The sequence below is a fragment of the Stegostoma tigrinum genome, chromosome 19, assembly GCF_030684315.1.
Source record: "Stegostoma tigrinum isolate sSteTig4 chromosome 19, sSteTig4.hap1, whole genome shotgun sequence".
Classification (NCBI taxonomy): domain Eukaryota; kingdom Metazoa; phylum Chordata; class Chondrichthyes; order Orectolobiformes; family Stegostomatidae; genus Stegostoma; species Stegostoma tigrinum.
Window position 1 is genome coordinate 21,488,898 of NC_081372.1, and position 19,526 is coordinate 21,508,423.

Consider the following 19,526-nt stretch of genomic DNA (forward strand, 5'->3'; position numbering starts at 1 on the left):
GAACCACATTAGGGGAGTTTAATTTAAGTCATTGCCTAAAGCACAGAATAGGGAACCGTCTGCTGTACGTTAGCTCTGTGAATTTACTCCCTCTTCCTGTATGGTTTCTGTCTTCAATCCAAGCATCCCAGGTAATTGTACTTCATCGTGCTATTGCATTCCTTATCAGCTGACATAATTTTAATTTCACCTGGTTGTTGTAACCAAAAACTATTCCTATATTGCTTCATTTCCCTGCAAGTCTTCCTGTTTATAGTGGTCTGTAGTCTAAAATATTGTCTGAAATTTTCTTTACCAAAATTATACAACTCAACTTAATTGTGATGCAACCACTTCCATTGCCTGACAAGTGATTGATTTGTTAAATATACATTGACAAGATATTTAGTTGGCTATATATAAATATAGGTTGATCTCATGTAAAAGTTGACTCCAATCAGAGTATTGGCCAAAAAATTCATTTTTCATATATCACAATGTATAGGACAGTCCCTGACCTTTAACCAAAAAGCCCAAAATTAAACATATCAACTGAATGCTGCTTAAGTCAAGCTGACCCTGGTGCAAACTCGCTGATGGAATCATAGCTTAGCTACACTGAAGACTGTTAGTTCCTCACGTCTGCACATCTCAACACCAGATGTTGAGGCTACCACCAGTGTACATTGTGATGCTATCAATCGTGCCCTCAAATATGGCAAGCTGGTATCAAGGATGGAATGGCACAGACACAATCCAGCTCAGAAGTGATATCAATGGGATTATGGAGCAGTCTAATAATTAGCTCCAGTTATTAAGCAGTAGCTAGAGAATTCAAGGAAGCTTTCTACACAACTTCTATAGACAAATACCCAGGAACTAAAGTGCAAACACAGAAAATAAACTTCTATGGACAAACAGGATTGAGGAGATCTGATTTGGAATCAATGTTAAATCATGAAGAATAACAAAATATCCAGTACACCTAGACAATGACTATTTGTGGAATATACTGTTGATTAAATCATCAGTACAGAAGAGTATGATGTTGATGATCCACAATGATGCCATTCAAAAAGCTGCTCAGTTTTTTTCTGAACTGTGTAAATTGTAAATGGCTTTTGTTTTTCATGGATTGATAAATTTAATAAAATTTAGACTACAGAAATTAACTAATTGACTCTATGTTGGTTAATATTTATTGACAAATTTTAGTTATAAAAATAATTTCAAACTCAGTTGCTGTGGTGGAAGCTGGTTGAAGCAGATTCCAACATATTGACTATGATTGCAAGGCGATGGGAAAGGATTTCAACTTCTCCAAAAATAAAATGTTATTCTTGTAAGAGACAAACTGTATGACTAGGTTAGTTTCAGCATTTATATTTGGGTAAGAGTTGGGTTTCTAAATCAGTAATTTCATACTTAGTACCAAGAAGTTCTTTACCACCCAAACAGCTTGCTTTCAACAACTCATCTGATGACCTTAACTGATTGCTACCAAATGCCTTTTTTCAAATGAAAAAACAAGAACTTGAGAATGATGACCGCACTGTTTTTGAGCAACGAGCTGTCCTGTTTACGGAGAATTGGTCCAGCATTGCCACAACATTAAAATCATCATGCTTGCATTCAAGTCATTCTGTGACCTTGCCCTCTACTAGCTATGATTCTAACGTGAGATACTGGAGATCTGAAGTAAAAGTAGAAAATGCTGGAGAAACTCAGAGTCTGAAAGCACGTTGAGAGAAAAACAAAGTTAATATTTCTAATCCAATATTACTCTTTCATTCCAAAAAGTGTTTTGCTGTACTCAAAACATTAACTTTACTTTTCCCTCCACAGGCCTTCTGAGTTCTTCCACTCTAGAATTAGAAGTAAAAATGTGTTACGCATTCCTAATTTCCCTGTTACAGCTGCGTCTTCAACTGCCTTAGCACTAAATTATGGAATTTCCCTAGCCCCATCACCCAGTCTCTAAATCACTTCCTGTTTTGTGCTCCTGAAACATCTCTTTGCTCAAGGTTTGGTCACCTGCGGAACTATGTGGCATGGTGTCCAATTAAAGCCACTTAAGGTATTTTGTAAGTTGCTGTAATATTTTATTCTCTTTGAATGTTTTTTGTCTAAAATTGCACTCACCAGAATTATTTGTTTTGCAGGTATATTTACTGTTCCCTACAGTGGGCAGTACTTCATTAGTGCTATACTGACTCCGCAGAGAAATGAACGCATTGAGGCTGTGCTGACCGTATCCAATGTAAGTGTTGCACAAGTGGACACAGCAGGGTACAGGACTGAAGTATTAGAAATTGCTGTGGACAAAATTGAGAATCATTCTGGAGGTGGTCTTGCAGTGTTCAGTCTAATGCTGAATCTGAAAACTGGTGACGAAGTGAGTGTTGTCGTCATGTCAGGAAAATTAGCTTACACAGGAACAGATGAGTTACACTGCACGTTTAGTGGTGTTCTGCTAAATGATTCACAAATGCACAGTTGACAAAGCGCAGGTGAATTATGAGAGCAGCTAGAATTGAAGGAACTGGCCAATATCTGATTTTAAAATGCTTCTTGTCGAGCAAACAGTGAACTAACTGGAAATATTAATTTCAAATCGAAGCATTTAGCAGACTAAACCACACTAGTCAAAATGGTCTGTGGATAGTAAATATTTTTTTTAATCAGGCACCACTAAGCAAAATACAAATTTGGTTTGCTGCCTTTTCAATTAAGTATGCTCACAACTTCAGAAAACAACAGCTTCAGATCATTGCCTTTGATTATGCTTATATTAACCCTTTGAGAACCAGGGAAAAATATTGATAACTGTTTTAAAAATTTAGGAACAATGATTTAGGAAGGGTTCATTGCTTTTGTACATATTCTATTTTGTAATACATTTCCAGAAATTTACAATTTTATATAGTTAATGCAAAAATACACTTGTACTTAGAAAGCTTAAAGTCTCCAAGCTCAAAGGGTTAATAGTTTAAGGATTTTATGTAGCATCTTCAGAGAAATGCCCCAGTCAGTACCCGTTTAAACTCATGATTTTTCTTCTCTCTCAAAGAAAGTGCCTCATAAAATAATAAAATGCACCATACTGAATAACATCAAGTGCAATCTGATGCAAGATGAGTACCGGAGGGGTTGGTGCTCAAATATTGTGCATTAGTTAGATGATCTGTACTGCAACCATCACGGCTCGTCAATCTGTTCATCAGGATGTAAGCTACCATTAGCCAATTAGCCATTATATTAGGCAATAAAACCAGAGTGTATTTTATGCATAATAGCAAAAGTATTGACTCAGGTAGCATAAAACATCCATTTAAATGCCAGTGTTATTTTGTAAGTGTAAACTTCAACTTAATTCTTCTCTGGAAAATCTGTTAATTGACTTTCATCCTAAATATTGGCCAATTTTGTCATGAAACAATCCACAAAATCTTGTGTCTTCATCATTGTATTTTTCATACTAAAATACAGAGATTCAGACAAAAAAATGTACAGCAATGAAAAGCATCATCTAGGGTCAGTACTCCTAAATATTCATCAAATTCATGAGAGCATGACAGTGTGAATGGGTGTGTGCGCAGAAGAATTACAAACTTACACCTAGTTTGCTAACCTTTATCCTCTGGTTTAGTTGTCTTCAACAATGAAATGACACTGAACATTTGATAAATATATATATTCTTTACTTTATATTTATCCATTCGCAAGTCCAAGAATTGAACTTTCGAATGGATCTATAAAATTCACAGTTTTATGCCAGGATTAAAAATTTAAATCAACACAGAACATGTCATTTAAATGAATAGTTGTGAAAGGTCCAGGATGGTTTTGTGGACGAGAGTATTTAATTGAAATTAGCTTTGTACAAGAAAAACTTTCAGATGCAGATTTTGAATAGACAAATCTTTGATCAACTGATTTGGTATTTTGGGAAAGACATCCCTTATTCAAGATAAATCATCGACTTGCCATATTTGTAGTAATTTAAAACAGTTTGTCGCAAAATGCATTAAAATGAGAAAAGTATAGTTGTTTATCATGTTTAGTAATAAATACTAGCATTACATTGCAATTCTTACTTTGTAGCTGATATTGAAGAACTGTTCAACGTATGAACTTGAAGTCCTCTTGTTTTGTATATTAGTGTACATCTTTGAACATATGGAACTAAACTTTGTGAACAGCAAGTAATGGTGCTATTTTCTGTAAATTAAATACACATTTTCTACTGTTTAATTTAAATGTTTACAATAAACATATGGTTTGAAATTATATGTGTATGTATTCTAATGGAATCAAATTATTTTCGCATTTAAATTTCATGCATAAGTGCACTTGCTAGTTTAGTGGATAAAAACATGTTGGTATAATACACAAGAAGGGTCACCATGTTTATTCTGTACTTTATCATGACATATGACTGATGTAACCCAAAAAAGTTGTGTGCTTCTCAAGGGTGTGAATTACCATTGCAACGAAAAGAAACAATTATTTGTTACCATTGACTTAGAGACCGATAAAGTTTAAAAAGAAATTCAAACTTTCAATCAATAGTTGAAACGGATGACTTGATAAGATTCACATTTTAAAACTTTTATTGTAACAATTTACTGAAAGCATTATTTACTACATGCTAGTTCCTTTTAGTAGGTGACCTGAACTTTAAAACTCAGAGGAATGTTCCATTTTACACACAATACACACCACACCCTCTACAGATTTGCAGTCCTTACAACAAGCAGCAGTTCACAGTCACTTCTAGATTCTAATAAGTTCATGTTTCCCTGTTTCACTGAGTAATAACTTTAAGTGGCTGTCTCCAGTAAAGCCTGATCCAATATTTCTTCTTCCCCACGGCAAAACCAGCATTGATCTCCGGGATTCTTCAGATGACCACAAAAGACATCTCTTTAACTTGAATTATGTGCCGCTCACATCTGTCATTGGTACCTCGTGAACAGCCTGCGACATCATCCCTCTGCTGACCATAGCAAATGGTGTTCTCTACTCAATTCTGCAAGAAAGCCTCAAGTCAACAAGCATTTAGTATGAGCACAGCTGCCCCTGCCTATGCTTTGCTCCTTGCTTAGTCAGTCCATTGACTAAGTCAGGCTTATTGCCAGGCAGAATTCACATCCCTTCATTTTAACTGAAGTTTAAAGATAGTCCAAAACATTTTATAAATTTCAGATTTCTAACATTTGGAACATCAGAGTATTGGGGTAAATGTAAATGTAGATAATGCAAAAATGATGGATTAAAAACAAAGTTAAAATCATTTGTAATTAGAATATGAAAATAAGCAAGTAGGATTCTTTCAGGTGCAGCCTTGCTGGTTATGCATTTAAGTAAAGATGGTAACTCTGATGCTAATTGGGCAGTTCCAGATGTTGCATTGCTGCAAAGTAACTGCTGTGGCAGTAACAGAAAACATGCGACACTCACCCTGGAACCAAACCAGAGAGAAGTTAGGAATGAATTCAGAAATATTATCCAGTTATAAAAGAAAGGTACTTTGAACAATAAGGCAGAGCAGTTTAGAGTCTAGGAACAAAACCAATACCAACTTCCCTTTCTCAAAGGTGGCAACAAAATACATCCAGCTTCTTGTATTAAAAGATGACTATCAAATGTATAATCCCATCTGTTGACTAGTACTGAAAGGTCCACTGTAAACGTGTATATCGTTCTTGCCTATGGCATTCACGGACATACTGTTTTTCTGTTACATGTTTTGCCAAGACAGTAATCCAGTATTAACATACCTGGCACACGTCCAAACAGAACAGGTTAAGTTGTATATGTCTTGTTGCCAGCAGATTTCCTTTCCATTGACTTACATCACAACATCTGAAAAACACTGAACTGTCAGCCACACAGTTCAAATATTCAGTTGCTTTACATGCCAAATATTCACTGCCTGGTTTCAACTAACCACAGTCAAAAAGATTTGGGGAGCTGCCACACTACAAAGGAACCACCACTCAACTGTGAGGTAAAAGCTGTAAATTAAACCCAAAGTAATTGAAATCACCTTAAAAACAGTTACCCATTCTTCGTTGATTTCTGCAATTGAAGAAATCAGGGAATAAGTGGGAGATCACTGATCGGAAAAGTTAAACTGAAAGCACGAAGACAAGTCGGGTGTTTCATCCACAAATAGGATTAAAACTATTGGATCCAAACCAATCAAATATATGGTTAGAATTACACATGGGATGGATTTACTTTGCAACAGGTCACAACAGACCAAAAATGTTTTAAATGAAGGCAAGATATCTACAAAAAAGATTTAAATCTGATTTTTACATATCCTGAATTGTATTTTAAGCTCAGTTTGTTACATTCCAGTGAAATTCAATGTGTTAGTTTTTTTGTAAGGAACAGGTTAAGAAATTTTTATGAGACAATGAATAGATTTTTACACTGGATTTGGCCCAGTTTTAATGTGAACTTTAATGTGAAATCAATCTTTTGTCAAAAGCAGAAAATACACTTTTCTCTGATAGTAAAATGCTGAGTGCAGAATATTTAGCAAATACAATTAAAAGTCATAATGTTAATTCACATTGTTAGAATGAGATGGAAACACTGACATCTTACTGTGAAAATAACAATTCACGACAGTACCACTTATTAAGTTCATTTCTTTAAATATGCTATGTATACCCAAGAAATTTTCAACAGCAATATTTGAAACATATTCACTTTAATATTTATATAAATAATAGTAACTTCAATGTAGCAAATCAAATTTGTAAACATATTCACTTAAATTATAATAACGTCAAGGTAGCAAATCTAATTTGGAAGTTTGGCTACATTTACCATATTACAGGTTAATTATGAAATGATTTTCCAGATTTGCATATTGCTTGCTTTAACATAACATAAAACAACAAATTTCATTTGGATCATAAATATTAATATAGCGCATGTAGGACGTTCACTATTTAAGGTTCTGTCTACTTTAATCAACATTCATAACTGCATTAAAAACTCCAGTAGAATTGTCAGTTTAATAAACTATCTTGCATTACAGTTTAAGAAGCCAAGTATTTTCCAGCCAAGTAGGCAAACTATTGCTTGCAAGCAGTGCTTTCTGTGCTGTACTATGTTTGTGCCCTGATCTACAGCAGGTGTGTTACATCAAGCGAATATCTGCTATGTAATATATAACATACCATTTAAGTAACTTATCACATAACTTGCATAAGTTACATAACTTCACATGTAAGTTACATATCACTGTGGAAGTTACCAAAATAGCTCATTTCAGACAGGCATGTGCAGCACAGTTAAAATACAAAAATGAACTAAAAAAATGATTTTTTGCGGATGTCTGATCTTTCATAGAAAGATCATACATTTCAAATGGTCTGTTAAATGTCCAATCAGTATTTGCTGAATGATGACAGCAGAACTCCTGCTTTTAGATCAAAATGCAACCCAAATATTTCAAATCCATAGAGTGGAATAACAGAAAATTTCAAACGTCTACAGTGTAATAACTTCCACCATGAAACTGCACGGTTAAAAGATTTTTCTACAATTTCCTCCTCCCGCAAGGAGATGTCTCAATATCATAAACCTAGCCCTAAAAGGAGTGGAAGTATAGTCTACCTGGTTGCACGGTTATTAGTTGCAAACTAAGCCAATAATGGTTTCAGCAGGAGAAACAGGACCTTTTCTTGTTTTCAAAATGAAATTGCTTTTCATGTCACTTGATCTCATAGTTCATACAAGGCAATCACTTGTAACTGAGGTTAGTTAGTTGAAGAATTGAAGTTCACAAGTTTTTATTCGGCAACTCTGTGCTCATTATCTTAAGTTACCAACATGCCTTACACAACTGAATAGCATTTTTATCAAATGAGTTCTTGGACTGGGATTGCAGTATAATCAAATTTACACCACATAACTTAAGGGTTGGTAAAATCTTTAAAAAGATTCATCTAAAATACTAAAAATTTCCTCCTTTAAAAAGTTCTTTATGGCTTATTCTGCTAAATTTTACTATGAATTTACTTGCAAGTAATTTCACTGTTACTTCCACTATATATGTTATACTATATGCGCTTGGGTCAAACTTGTTATGGAAGTTGTTCCCTGCTGAAACAACTCCAGACAGGTAAATGCAGTATTTTATTTGTAATGGCAAACAACACCAAACCAATAAAAGATAAAACAGCTGGTTGAAGTGGAATCTTACAAATGGTGAATCAAGGAAGAACATCAAACTGAACAAAGATCTTTGTTTATGCCACATCTAAAATTGTAGTGCATAGTGACAGGAGTTCTCAAAGTCCCTCTACTCCATGCAATTTATATGAAATATATCACGTTTTGCTCTACTTACCATAGTGTTAAGAAGGAGTGAAGAAAATATTTTACAACGTGCAATTATACCCTGCTGTTTAAAACTCCACAAGTACTATATTCCTTGTTGAGCGGCATGCAAAGAGGAACCAAATAATCTGCAGGGTCCCCCAACTGTAGACTTTATTTACCTTCCTCTAACCTTCTGCACCATAGAAACAGTTCTAGTCTGCAGCCAGACATCATGATGCTTGTACTCATTCTCATTTTTACTTGTCTTACATCTAAATGTCTGGTGTTTAGGTGTCCAACCGTCACACTCTTTTTTCACCTCCATTTCTATGGCCAGGTCTCTATCAACTCTAGTCTTGTTACCACTCTTTCATAAGACCTCTGGTTGCACAGTCTACCTCAGCCCTTTTCCAGGTTTCAGTTTAATCCAAACCAAACAATCAAAATATCTCCCCAGTTTTTCAGTGCTTGATTTCTATGTCAGCCTTTCTAACTTTCATCCATATAAAGCAGCTTCCTTGATGCTACATGCAGGCACATCTTTGTCAGATAACCAAGCATGACTACAAGTTTACACTTTCTTCGAGCAGCCCACTGCAGTGAATGCCATAAACAATATTATGTGTGGGGAGCAACACACATCCAGTTTTGATGGGAACCAGGAAATTTATAAATTAGGAAATAGATTGTCATCTGCATCGTCACAGGAATACAAGAAAATATGGGAATTGTCCCACAGAAATGAAAGTGCTGTGCCATAAGTGCAATGGCTTTTCAAGTGATTTGTAGTCTGTAATGTATCTTCATGTGCATCTTAATTTTTCAGCACACAATCAAAACTGCATAAATGCAGCTCGATGGGGAAACAGTAATGCAAGACTTGTCACAAGTGGTACCTAATGAAACACCACTTGATTTCATTCAGATAATAATTGCAACGAGTACTTAAGCGTTAAATAAGTTACAGACTTTCCACTTCATTGAAATTAAAATCAGAAGGCAGATCAAATCAGAATTGAAGGCACTGGCATGCCTTCAAGTTGCTGATAGTTACAGGTCTTGCAATGAGTTATTACTCTTTACTGAATTTAAGTTCATTGAGCTCATCTGAATCAAGTTCACAAAGTGGCTCCCGCCAAAATGCAAAATGGCTGTATTCAGGATAGAGAAAAGCTGAGCTTCTTTCTTGTGCTATTAGTGGAAATACATGTTCCACTAACTCACCCAACCTTGGATACCTGAGGGGGGAAAAAAACAAATATTTTTAGAAACAGATGCAAAACAACCTCACAAATCATTTTACTGGCATACAAAATATGTGATAATATTACCCTTAAGACACATAAAACATTTCTTTTCTGCTCATCTACAGGATTAAGCATGTTAATTGCCCTTGCACCAAATGGCTTGTTAGGACCATCTCGGAGGGCAATTAAAAATCATGATTAGGCCTGACTGAGTAAGCACAATACATTTCTGTCCCTAAAAGACAGAGAACCAGATAGGTTTTTACGACAATCAATCACTAAGAGTTGCATTCAATTGTTCAATCAATAAACATTAGTAACAAGTCAAAAGGTTGAAATAATGGCTGCTATTTTGGCAATGACACTTGAACAATTTATTCTAATTTACTTTCCATTATAACACATTAAATACAACCATAAAGGGCCACCCAGAATTAGGAACATGCCATTGTAAGTTTGACAACATTAGACTACAAATAGCCCTGCAACCCTTGCACTTTGGAGCATTAAAGTGCAACATCAGTACTACTTAAGCATATCTTTCATATTTGTAATCATCACTGGAACCAGAGTTTAGCAGATAGGTATCAACTACTCCAGGTGTTTCAAATGAAAAGGAGACTTAGTGAGGCAGATTTAGATAAACTATTTCTTCTACTGGGGGAACCAAGAAGGTGGCAGAAATACCTTAAATTCAGTTATTCAAATCTGAAGCAAGGAAACACTTTATTTCTTCCACAAAAGGCTAGTGGAAAGGTTGTTGGATTGAAATTTTCAAGACTAAGACCAATATCTTTCTACCAGGCAAAAATATCAATATGTGTAGAACAAAGTTCGGTTAATGAAGTTGTGGTACTGATCGATTATACTCGAACTGAATTAAATTGAATGGCAGAACAGAGAGAAGGGAACCAATCAAATAATTTTTTTCCTATGTTAATTCTTCAAAATGCTGGAAAGTGTACACAATGCAAAAATCAGAATTTCTTCAAGACTGGGAGGAGAACCCCAAACAAATATTTTGCACCAGTAAAGCTCACCGGCTGTTCTACACTGTTGACTGATTTGTATCAGTTCCATAACAGAGTAAAAAAACTACACTTTACGCCTTGAGGGTGCAACCAATAAAGGAACTGTCGTGCCCTCTAGTCAAAAAAGCCTGAGGAACAGGGATTGGAAACATGATCTTTCTCAAGGGTAATCGACAGACCTATTCATTCAGGTGTACTTCCAGTTGTGCATTCTACAGTAGTAATTATTTTATTTTGACTGTCGGCAATGTTTACAAAAAGTTATTTAAAATATGTTTAAATATACAGTTAATAAATTGATTGTATTTTGATTAGCTTTGCTGGCTACTTACGATGACTTGTTGCTCTTGGTTTGTTCCTGAATTAATTCTCCTTTGGGATTTACTATGAAAATTCTGCTTTCTTGGACTCTGACTTGTTTGTATGCGTAAGCATCCTGCAATTGAATTGAAATTGAAATTAGCAAACAGTTTAAAAAACAGCTTGAGCTTTTGAATAAAAACTCACTCACAAAGAAAAGCTTTCATGAATCAGCTGTTGGATCATACTGGCCAGGCAGGTTAGCAAAAACATGGTAATAAAATGTGAGGCTGGATGAACACAGCAGGCCAAGCAGCATCTCAGGAGCACAAAAGTTGACGTTTCGGGCCTAGACCCTTCATCAGAGAGGGGGATGGGGTGAGGGTTCTGGAATAAGTAGGGAGAGAGGGGGAGGTGGACCGAAGATGGAGAGAAAAGAAGATAGGTGGAGAGGAGAGTATAGGTGGGGAGGTAGGGAGGAGATAGGTCAGTCCAGGGAAGACGGACAGGTCAAGGAGGTGGGATGAGGTTAGTAGGTAAGAGATGGAGGTGCGGCTTGGGGTGGGAGGAAGGGATGGGTGAGAGGAAGAACAGGTTAGGGAGGCAGAGACAGGCTGGACTGGTTTTGGGATGCAGTGGGTGGAGGGGAAGAGCTGGGCTGGTTGTGTGGTGCAGTGGGGGGAGGGGACGAACTGGGCTGGTTTTGGGATGCGGTGGGGGAAGGGGAGATTTTGAAGCTGGTGAAGTCCACATCGATACCATTGGGCTGCAGGGTTCCCAAGTGGAATATGAGTTGCTGTTCCTGCAACCTTCGGGTGGCATCATTGTGGCACTGCAGGAGGCCCATGATGGACATGTCATCTAAAGAATGGGAGGGGGAGTGGAAATGGCTCGCGACTGGGAGTTGCAGTTGTTCATTGCGAACCGAGTGGAGGTGTCCTGCAAAGCGGTCCCCAAGCCTCCACTTGGTTTCCCCAATGTAGAGGATGCCACACCGGGTACAATGGATACAGTATACCACATTGGCAGATGTGCAAGTGAACCTCTGCTTAATATGCAAAGTCATTTTGGGGCCTGGGATAGGGATGAGGGAGGAGGTGTGGGGGCAAGTGTAGCATTTCCTGCGGTTGCAGGGGAAGGTGCCGGGTGTGGTGGGGTTGGAGGGCAGTGTGGAGCGAACAAGGGAGTCACAGAGAGAGTAGTCTCTCCGGAAAGCAAAAACATTGCTGGTTTCACAGTTAAAATCATGCAAATCCAAGCCCCAGTCTTGCCTGACAAATGGAACTTGCTGGCTTCAATTGTGATAGTTTATCATTTCTTAGCAAGCATTGAACATTCCGCCCTGAAGAAATCGGATAAACAACACTGTCCACTTACAATGGCTGCAAGCATTTCCTGCTGGCTGATCACAGGACACCAATGTCCTCTGAGAAATCCACAAGGATAACACCTGCCCAGCCTGCCTCCAGAAGTTTTACTGTGATGAGCGGTATATATGAGGGGCGATGAGCACAGAAAATGGAAGAAATTGGATTATAACAGTATTTATCCCAAGATTGTTTACTTGAGCATTCAGCTCTTACTTTAAAAGACACTTCACTTACATTACTCCTGTTTCCAAAAGCAGCATAAAATGGACACCTATGTGGATTAAATAGATTCCTGATATCATTCAAGCAATGAATTTTGAATACTTCTGGTTTCTTCTCAATAACTTCCCTGAAAACAGAAGAAACAAGTCTTTGGCATTACACAGAAATATATTACTATAAAAAATGTTTGTTAGTCCTAATAAATGTGGATAAAATACACACTCTGACAATCAGAATGATCCATCACAACAATTCAAAGGCATTATTCAAAAGGAGATTCATTAAACAGTAAACAATCTCTCTATTATGCTCTGCTAATTTTGATAAAAGTCAAATGAGCAGCGTGTTTTGAGTCAGGATCAGAAGCAAGGAAAATTTTACGTAAGTAGTTAATTGGATTTTCATTATTTAAAACTGTGTTAAATAGCTTCACATCTTTTTGAAATAAGTCGTTTTCCTAATAAGTCAATCATTTTATCATTTATCAAAGAAACCTACACAATGGATCTTTTTATTTTAAATCCAACATTAATAATATCTAATTGACTACATTAATAACTGACTAAAAATTTAGTCAGTGGAGTAGTACGCCTACAAAGGGACATGGTGCATTTCTCCAGCCCCACGTTTCCAGTCAGATGTGTATGCAGGTGAGCAGCCAACCAATTGTTTTTGGACTCTTAGGAAATCACATAATTCCTAAAAATATACATGAGAGATGACCTGGAGTTTTGAACTTGAGAACACTGTAAAGAGAAAGTCACTCAAATTCATCAAAATTTTCCTCATTATTTGGTAGAGTGATGCACCGCATTGTCAAATTTGTGATTTTATTAAACCAACTTTTCTATTTGGATTAATGAAGCTAAATTCAATGTACAGCAATTGATGTCAATTACAGACCACCAGAAAACACTCCTAGTGACTCAATGAAGATTTGTCTAATTTTCCCTAATAGACTTCTAATCATCATAATCATTAAATAACGTTATCGACTAATAAAGTTATTGAATGGTAGTTTTGGTACTTTGCATGAATGTAATATCATATTGGTCATTTTTACTTAAAAAGGTAGCAAAGCAGTTTCGTTCTTTCCTTTTTATTGACTTCTGTGCAATACAATCGTCAATTTACAAAGAATAAGCATGAAAAGTGACTGAAATTGCAATAGACTCACGGACTTGATTTTTGACAAGAATAATGTTATATCTTATTTACTATGCTTTTGACAATTCTGGTGACAACAATGACGACACCATCACTGCTACCTGCACGTAATAAGGAATTCTCAAACAGGCAATTTGTGGTTATAAAGTCTCTTATGACCGTAGGTGAAAACTACTTTTTTTCCCTCACAAAGTGCAAACACATGGAAAAATTATCCACTTTAGCAGTGACTGCACCGTTAAGTTTAAGTGATGATTGAAGCTCAGTTAAAATGATAAATATATGATGATAACTTAATCATTGATAAAAATATATAAATACTGAAAAGATTCACTACCTGTGTAGTGCTGAAATCAAACTACTCGGAGCCAGCAGGAGTGGTCCTCTGGGAAGCACAGTACCTCTATCATTAACCCAGTGTAAGTATCCCCTGGTTATATCTGCCATTCCAATGGCACGGGCAGAGCAGTAAAGAAATTTGTATCCATTCCTGTACAAAAAGTCAAATAAAATAATTAATGAAAATAGTATACTTCACTTGTGTCAGGTAAAAATAACTTCACCACAATTTATTTCCCTTGCTCTAGTGCTTATCAGCATATTAAACTGCAAGACATAGATATTAATTAATATTAAGAAAGCAGCAGTTCTTAAAAAAAACTTCACATTTTTGACAAAGAGTTCCATACAACACTACTGTCGAACAACTATCTCAAGTTATCTTGAAAAGACAGAGAATTTTAAAGAAGGAAAATAATTTTTTGCCTGATAACAAAGGCTTGCTGCTTTTAAAAAAAGCACACTATTTTGTAATGATGTTAACAAGAGTGGAATTTGACTTGGTTTGCAATGAAACACATGCTTGTATGCTTGACTGACACAACGGCCTATTTCTGCCTCATCCTATTCAATAGTATTTCAATAAATTTCAAGAATTGATACATTAAATAAACTGAACACCCAAAAACACATACTCCTTGCACTGAAGAATGAAGGTCAACTCCATCTTGAGTATTATTTCTATCAGAAGGAAACTTAGCTTGGGAATTATTAACTTATTTGAAACTCTCAACAGAAAAGTGATAGAAACTTATCCAGTGGTACAGGTTTGCTGATCTGACCTGAAATTAAGTGAGATAACAAGGTCTAGAGCTGGATGAACACATCAGGCCAAGCAGCATCAAAGAAATGTCAGCCTTCCTGCTTCTCTGATGCTGCTTGGCCTGCTGTGTTCCTCCAGTTCTACACTGCATTAACTGTGACTCCAGCATCTGCAGTTCTTACTGTCTCTGAAAATCACAAGCCATGAGTTTTCAAGTTGTAGCAAGGTGCAGTTCAGTACGATTCACTTCTAATTTGCTTGCGTCAGCCATGGCTCAGGGATAGCACTCTCAATGAGTCAAAAGATTACAAGTTCAAATCCTACTCCTGAAACATGAAGACAAACACCTAAATTTACTCTCGAGTGCAGTCATGAGACAGTGAGGTGCTACTGGAGATAGCGCCTTTCACAAGGCATCAAACAAAAGTCCCATCTCCTCAATTTTGGATGGGAAAGATCCTTTAATCAAAGGAGAACAGAAGAATTAACCCTGGCCATCATTACTTTTCAAAACAAAACCAAACAGTATAGATAATCTGGTTTTCATACTGCCGTTGAGATGGTTTACCACGTGCAAATTAATGTCATGTTTCTAATAACAATGCTCACAATTCAATGATTTTTTTGTCCTCAAAGCACATTGGAATATCTTGAAATCAGGCAAGGTTCTATATAAATAGTAATTATTTTTGCATGCCAAGTGGCAGAAATTATAGTCTTCCATGTGTGCAAGAAATTTGAAGATAACAATTTTATCCACTGGCTAAAAATACAGATGATACTCAATAAGATCTTTCCCTCAAAGGACCAGTGCAAAAAGAAAAGCAAACAGAAACAGACTGTCTTTAACACTTAAATCACAAAAGTTAGCTACAGTAGATTTACAAAAATGTCTCATTATTAGAGTTGCTGTACTGCCTAAATTTCAGTGCGGCCTTGACAGGTACAGATGGTGTATGAATCACCTAGAACCTAACTATTGTTCAACGTTGTATCTCAGCAGCATCTCAGGGGCACAAAAGCCTCTCTGATGAAGGGTCTAGGCCCGAAACATCAGCTTTTGTGCTCCTGAGACGCTGCTTGGCCTGCTGTGTTCATCCAGCTCCACACTTTGTTATCTTCTATTGTTCAACGTTGATTATTTCAAAGCCAAGCGTTAAATATTAAAATTATCATTAAGCTAATTCAACTTCACCACATATTCATTGTAACAGTCGTTGTAATATTAAAAGACATATTAAGACATCATAATGTTAAAAATAAACAGAAAAATTTATCACTGAATACAAAGCTATTTGGCACCTCATTCACCATCTTAAATATTTTCTTCCTACATCACAGGTGCACAATGACCATTGTTTACTACCTACAAGAAGCACAGCAGTAACCCACCAAGACTTCTTCCACAGCATCTTTTAGATATGTGACCTCTACCAGCTAGAAGAGGAGCATCATTAGCAGATACAAATGCCACCATCTGCAAGCTCCTTTCCAGGCCATCCAACATAATATTGTCCTTTCCATGCCACAAGGTCAAAATCCTGGGGCTCCATCTCTAACAGGTCTGTTAGCAGATGATCCAACATCTCGTAACTAGCGATTCAAGAAAGCAGCTCATCACTACCTTCTCAAGGGCAGCTAGGGATAGGTAATAAATGGTGGTTTTTTACCCCGTGTGGCCCACATCCCATGAAAAAAATGAAAATCTCACACACTATCACACTGCAATGCAACACAGAAACTTAAACTAGAAACCAAATCAAACTGAAGTAAACACAGCTTTCTCGTTAATTTAAATTGGACAATTCAATAATTGGAATTTGGATTTCCCAGCTTTACAGTTTCTATTTTTTTTAAATCTAATTGCTGGATAATGCTTTTTTTTAAGCAGATACAGAAACAGAATTAATATTTGAAGTCCAATGAGACTCCTCTTCAGAATTGTTGATTTACTGATGTTTGATGATCATTTACTGATGTTGCTTTTGATGATCATTTACTGATGTTGCTTAAATACACATTTATTAAAACTCCAAACTAAATTTCCTACTGATTGACCAAAAATCAAGTCTTTTAGCTTTATAAAGCAAGCCATTTTTTGCCTCTGTATTTTTAGACAAGAAATCAAAATACTTCGAAAATAAAAAATCCTTCGCTCAAGTTATTGATCATATTAGGAATCCCACAATAAAAATGTAAAACAAACTATTCTTAAACATCTATTCTAAATAGCTGAAAATATAGAAAAACAAACTGTAATATTATCATGTAAAAGATTTCACACCACCTGGTGGTGAAATCTAAAAAAGACTACAAACAAGATTTCTTGAAGCTCACTGTCAATTAATTCTTAGAAAATTCAGCTATATTTGGTTGTTAGCATATGTTATCAGTCAATGAATTAACTTAACACCTGCATAGTTAACAAAAATCCAAAAAATTTTAAGTCAAAGTTTGAGTTTACAACAAATTTTGTCTCCATGCACTGATGAGCTGTTAAATAAATTTCACCCTGATTATTTTCAATTTATGTGATTTGAATCATATAAATAATGCTGCTTTTATAGTGTTACTGTTCCACATATTGGTCTGACTACTGTCCCAGAAAATTTGCCTGGCAAAGAAGACACCACATCTCCTCTCTCCAGTCTCAAGTTACAATTATAGACAAGATCCAACATATAGATTTTAAAAATAGCAGGGGTTGATAAAGCAAATTTGCATAGTCCACGAGTTCCCAACCAACTTTTGGATTTGGGCCTTGATGCCAGCAACTTAAAATCAGACAACAAATTGGATTGGTCAAGCCAAGCATAGGAAATACTAGACATATAGAAATCACAGAACCACACAGAATCTCTACAGTGCGGAAGGAGGCCATTCAGCCCATTGAGTCCATATTCCCCATCTGAAGAGCATCCCAATGCCCTAACCTATCCCTGTAACTGCATTTCCTATGATCCACCTAGCCTGCACATTTTTGGACTGTAGGAGCAAACCCACGGAAAGCCGGGGAGAATTTGCAAACTCCATATAGTCACTGAAGGCTGGAATGGAACCCAGGTCCCTGGCACCACGGGAAAGCAGTGCTAACCACTGAGCCACCGTGCTGCCCCAACCCATATGACCAAAAGCATGGGCAAAGAGGCACATTTTTAGGAGTGACCTGAGGGAGAAGAGGGCATTACAGAGTTTAGGAGAAAGGGTGTTAATGGCAAAGGTGATGCAACTAAGAAGATAATTCAACTATCGTGCAACCAAGAAAACAGTAAATGTGCATTAAACCAAAACAGAAAGATCATATATTTCAAGGATTGTGGGGCTAGAGGAGGTCACACAGAGAGAAGAGTAAGGACATGGTAGGATGTGAAATTAAAGCTGAGGATTTTAATCCAGAGGCAATGCTTAACCATGAGCTGATTCAGGTCAGTAAGCACCAGAATAATGGGTGAATGGGATTTAGTGAATGTCAGAATAGAAGTCAAAGATATTTGGATGAGTTCAAAGTCATAAAAGGTAGAAAATTACAGACCAATCAGAAAAACCGTGGAACAGGTGAAGTTTAGGCAAAAAAAGGCATATACCAGGGCTTGAGCTACAGATGGGCCACAGCAAGGGTAATGGGCAAAGTTGTAGAGTTGCAAGCAGGCAATCCTGGTGAATGCAACATGCATAGGAAAACTCAAACACAGATGAACCAATAATATCTATGAAGGTATACTTTAAGAACTGTTGTTCAATGAATCATAACAAAAAGGGTCAATAAGAAGCACCTTTCTATAATTCAAAACAGATGTAAATACGTACTGATGTATCTTATGGTAGAGTTTTGCAATGCCCTGGTGGGTCCAATCTTTCCCCAGCTGTGGCAAAATATGGCCTAAAGCATCAGATCTGGAAATACACAAATATTAATTGGTATTAAACATACAAAGTTGATATTTCACTAAGGAATGGTTTAACAGCATCCGAATTCAAAACATGTGGCTGAACGTAAAAGAATGCATGTACATAAGGCCTAGAGCAGAATGTTCGCCCAAGTGGTCAACTGGAAATTTAGCGTTTATTTATAGTCGGGTTAAAAGATATGGGACACAAAAATATCTTGGGCTGTTCAGCACCCTGATGATATTGGATAAACTGCCCATTAAACGAGTGTTTGAAATTCAGTTCCATCAGTTCAGGCACTGTATAAAACAGGCAACTAATCTGACACCATCCTGGATTAACTTCTACTCCATAAAGTCCAGCAGTGGTATCAGTCTGAACTACCGTTGAAAGGAAAATTGTGCTTTTTACTGTTAATGCTCCAAAGCTAACTAATGACTTCCACTGAATCACAAAGGAGGCCATTTGAGATAATGAAATGTGAGGCTGGATGAACACAGCAGGCCCGGCAGCATCTCAGGAGCACAAAAGCTGACGTTTCGGGCCTAGACCCCATCTCTGATGAAGGGTCTAGGCCCGAAAAGTCAGCTTTTGTGCTCCTGAGATGCTGCTGGGCCTGCTGTGTTCATCCAGCCTCACATTTCATTATCTTGGATTCTCCAGCATCTGCAGTTCCCATTATCACGGAGGCCATTTGAGTTCCTTTGTTGGCTGTTTGAAAGAATAGTTGTGCTTGTTCCAAAATCCTCACCTTCAGTTCATATTATAACCTCCAGCCTATCTCCTTTTTGAAAGTTACAGAATTAGCTTCCACCACGTGTTTAGCTGAAGTATTCCTGATCCTGCATTCAAGCAGTATGAAAAATTTCTC

At 36.8% G+C, this 19,526-nt stretch overlaps 2 protein-coding genes across 5 annotated transcripts in view; one reads left to right on the top strand and one right to left on the bottom strand.

The window, feature by feature from the left end:
• The window catches only part of LOC125461645 (EMILIN-3), a 29,809-nt gene extending 25,543 nt beyond the window's left edge, over positions 1-4,266 (top strand). For both annotated transcript variants that reach the window (XM_048550599.2, XM_048550600.2), the window contains one exon: positions 2,142-4,266. In XM_048550599.2, coding sequence (XP_048406556.2) covers positions 2,142-2,479 — 338 coding nt within the window. In that variant the 3' untranslated portion in view covers positions 2,480-4,266. The remainder of the gene's footprint in view (positions 1-2,141) is intronic.
• A 2,082-nt stretch (positions 4,267-6,348) lies between these two features.
• The window catches only part of LOC125461459 (phosphatidate phosphatase LPIN2-like), a 73,505-nt gene continuing 60,327 nt past the window's right edge, over positions 6,349-19,526 (bottom strand). For all 3 annotated transcript variants that reach the window (XM_048550272.2, XM_048550273.2, XM_048550275.2), the window contains 5 exons: positions 18,575-18,661; positions 14,003-14,155; positions 12,511-12,625; positions 10,939-11,042; positions 6,349-9,566 (listed from right to left, as the gene is read on the bottom strand). In XM_048550272.2, coding sequence (XP_048406229.1) covers positions 9,401-9,566; positions 10,939-11,042; positions 12,511-12,625; positions 14,003-14,155; positions 18,575-18,661 — 625 coding nt within the window. In that variant the 3' untranslated portion in view covers positions 6,349-9,400. The remainder of the gene's footprint in view (positions 9,567-10,938; positions 11,043-12,510; positions 12,626-14,002; positions 14,156-18,574; positions 18,662-19,526) is intronic.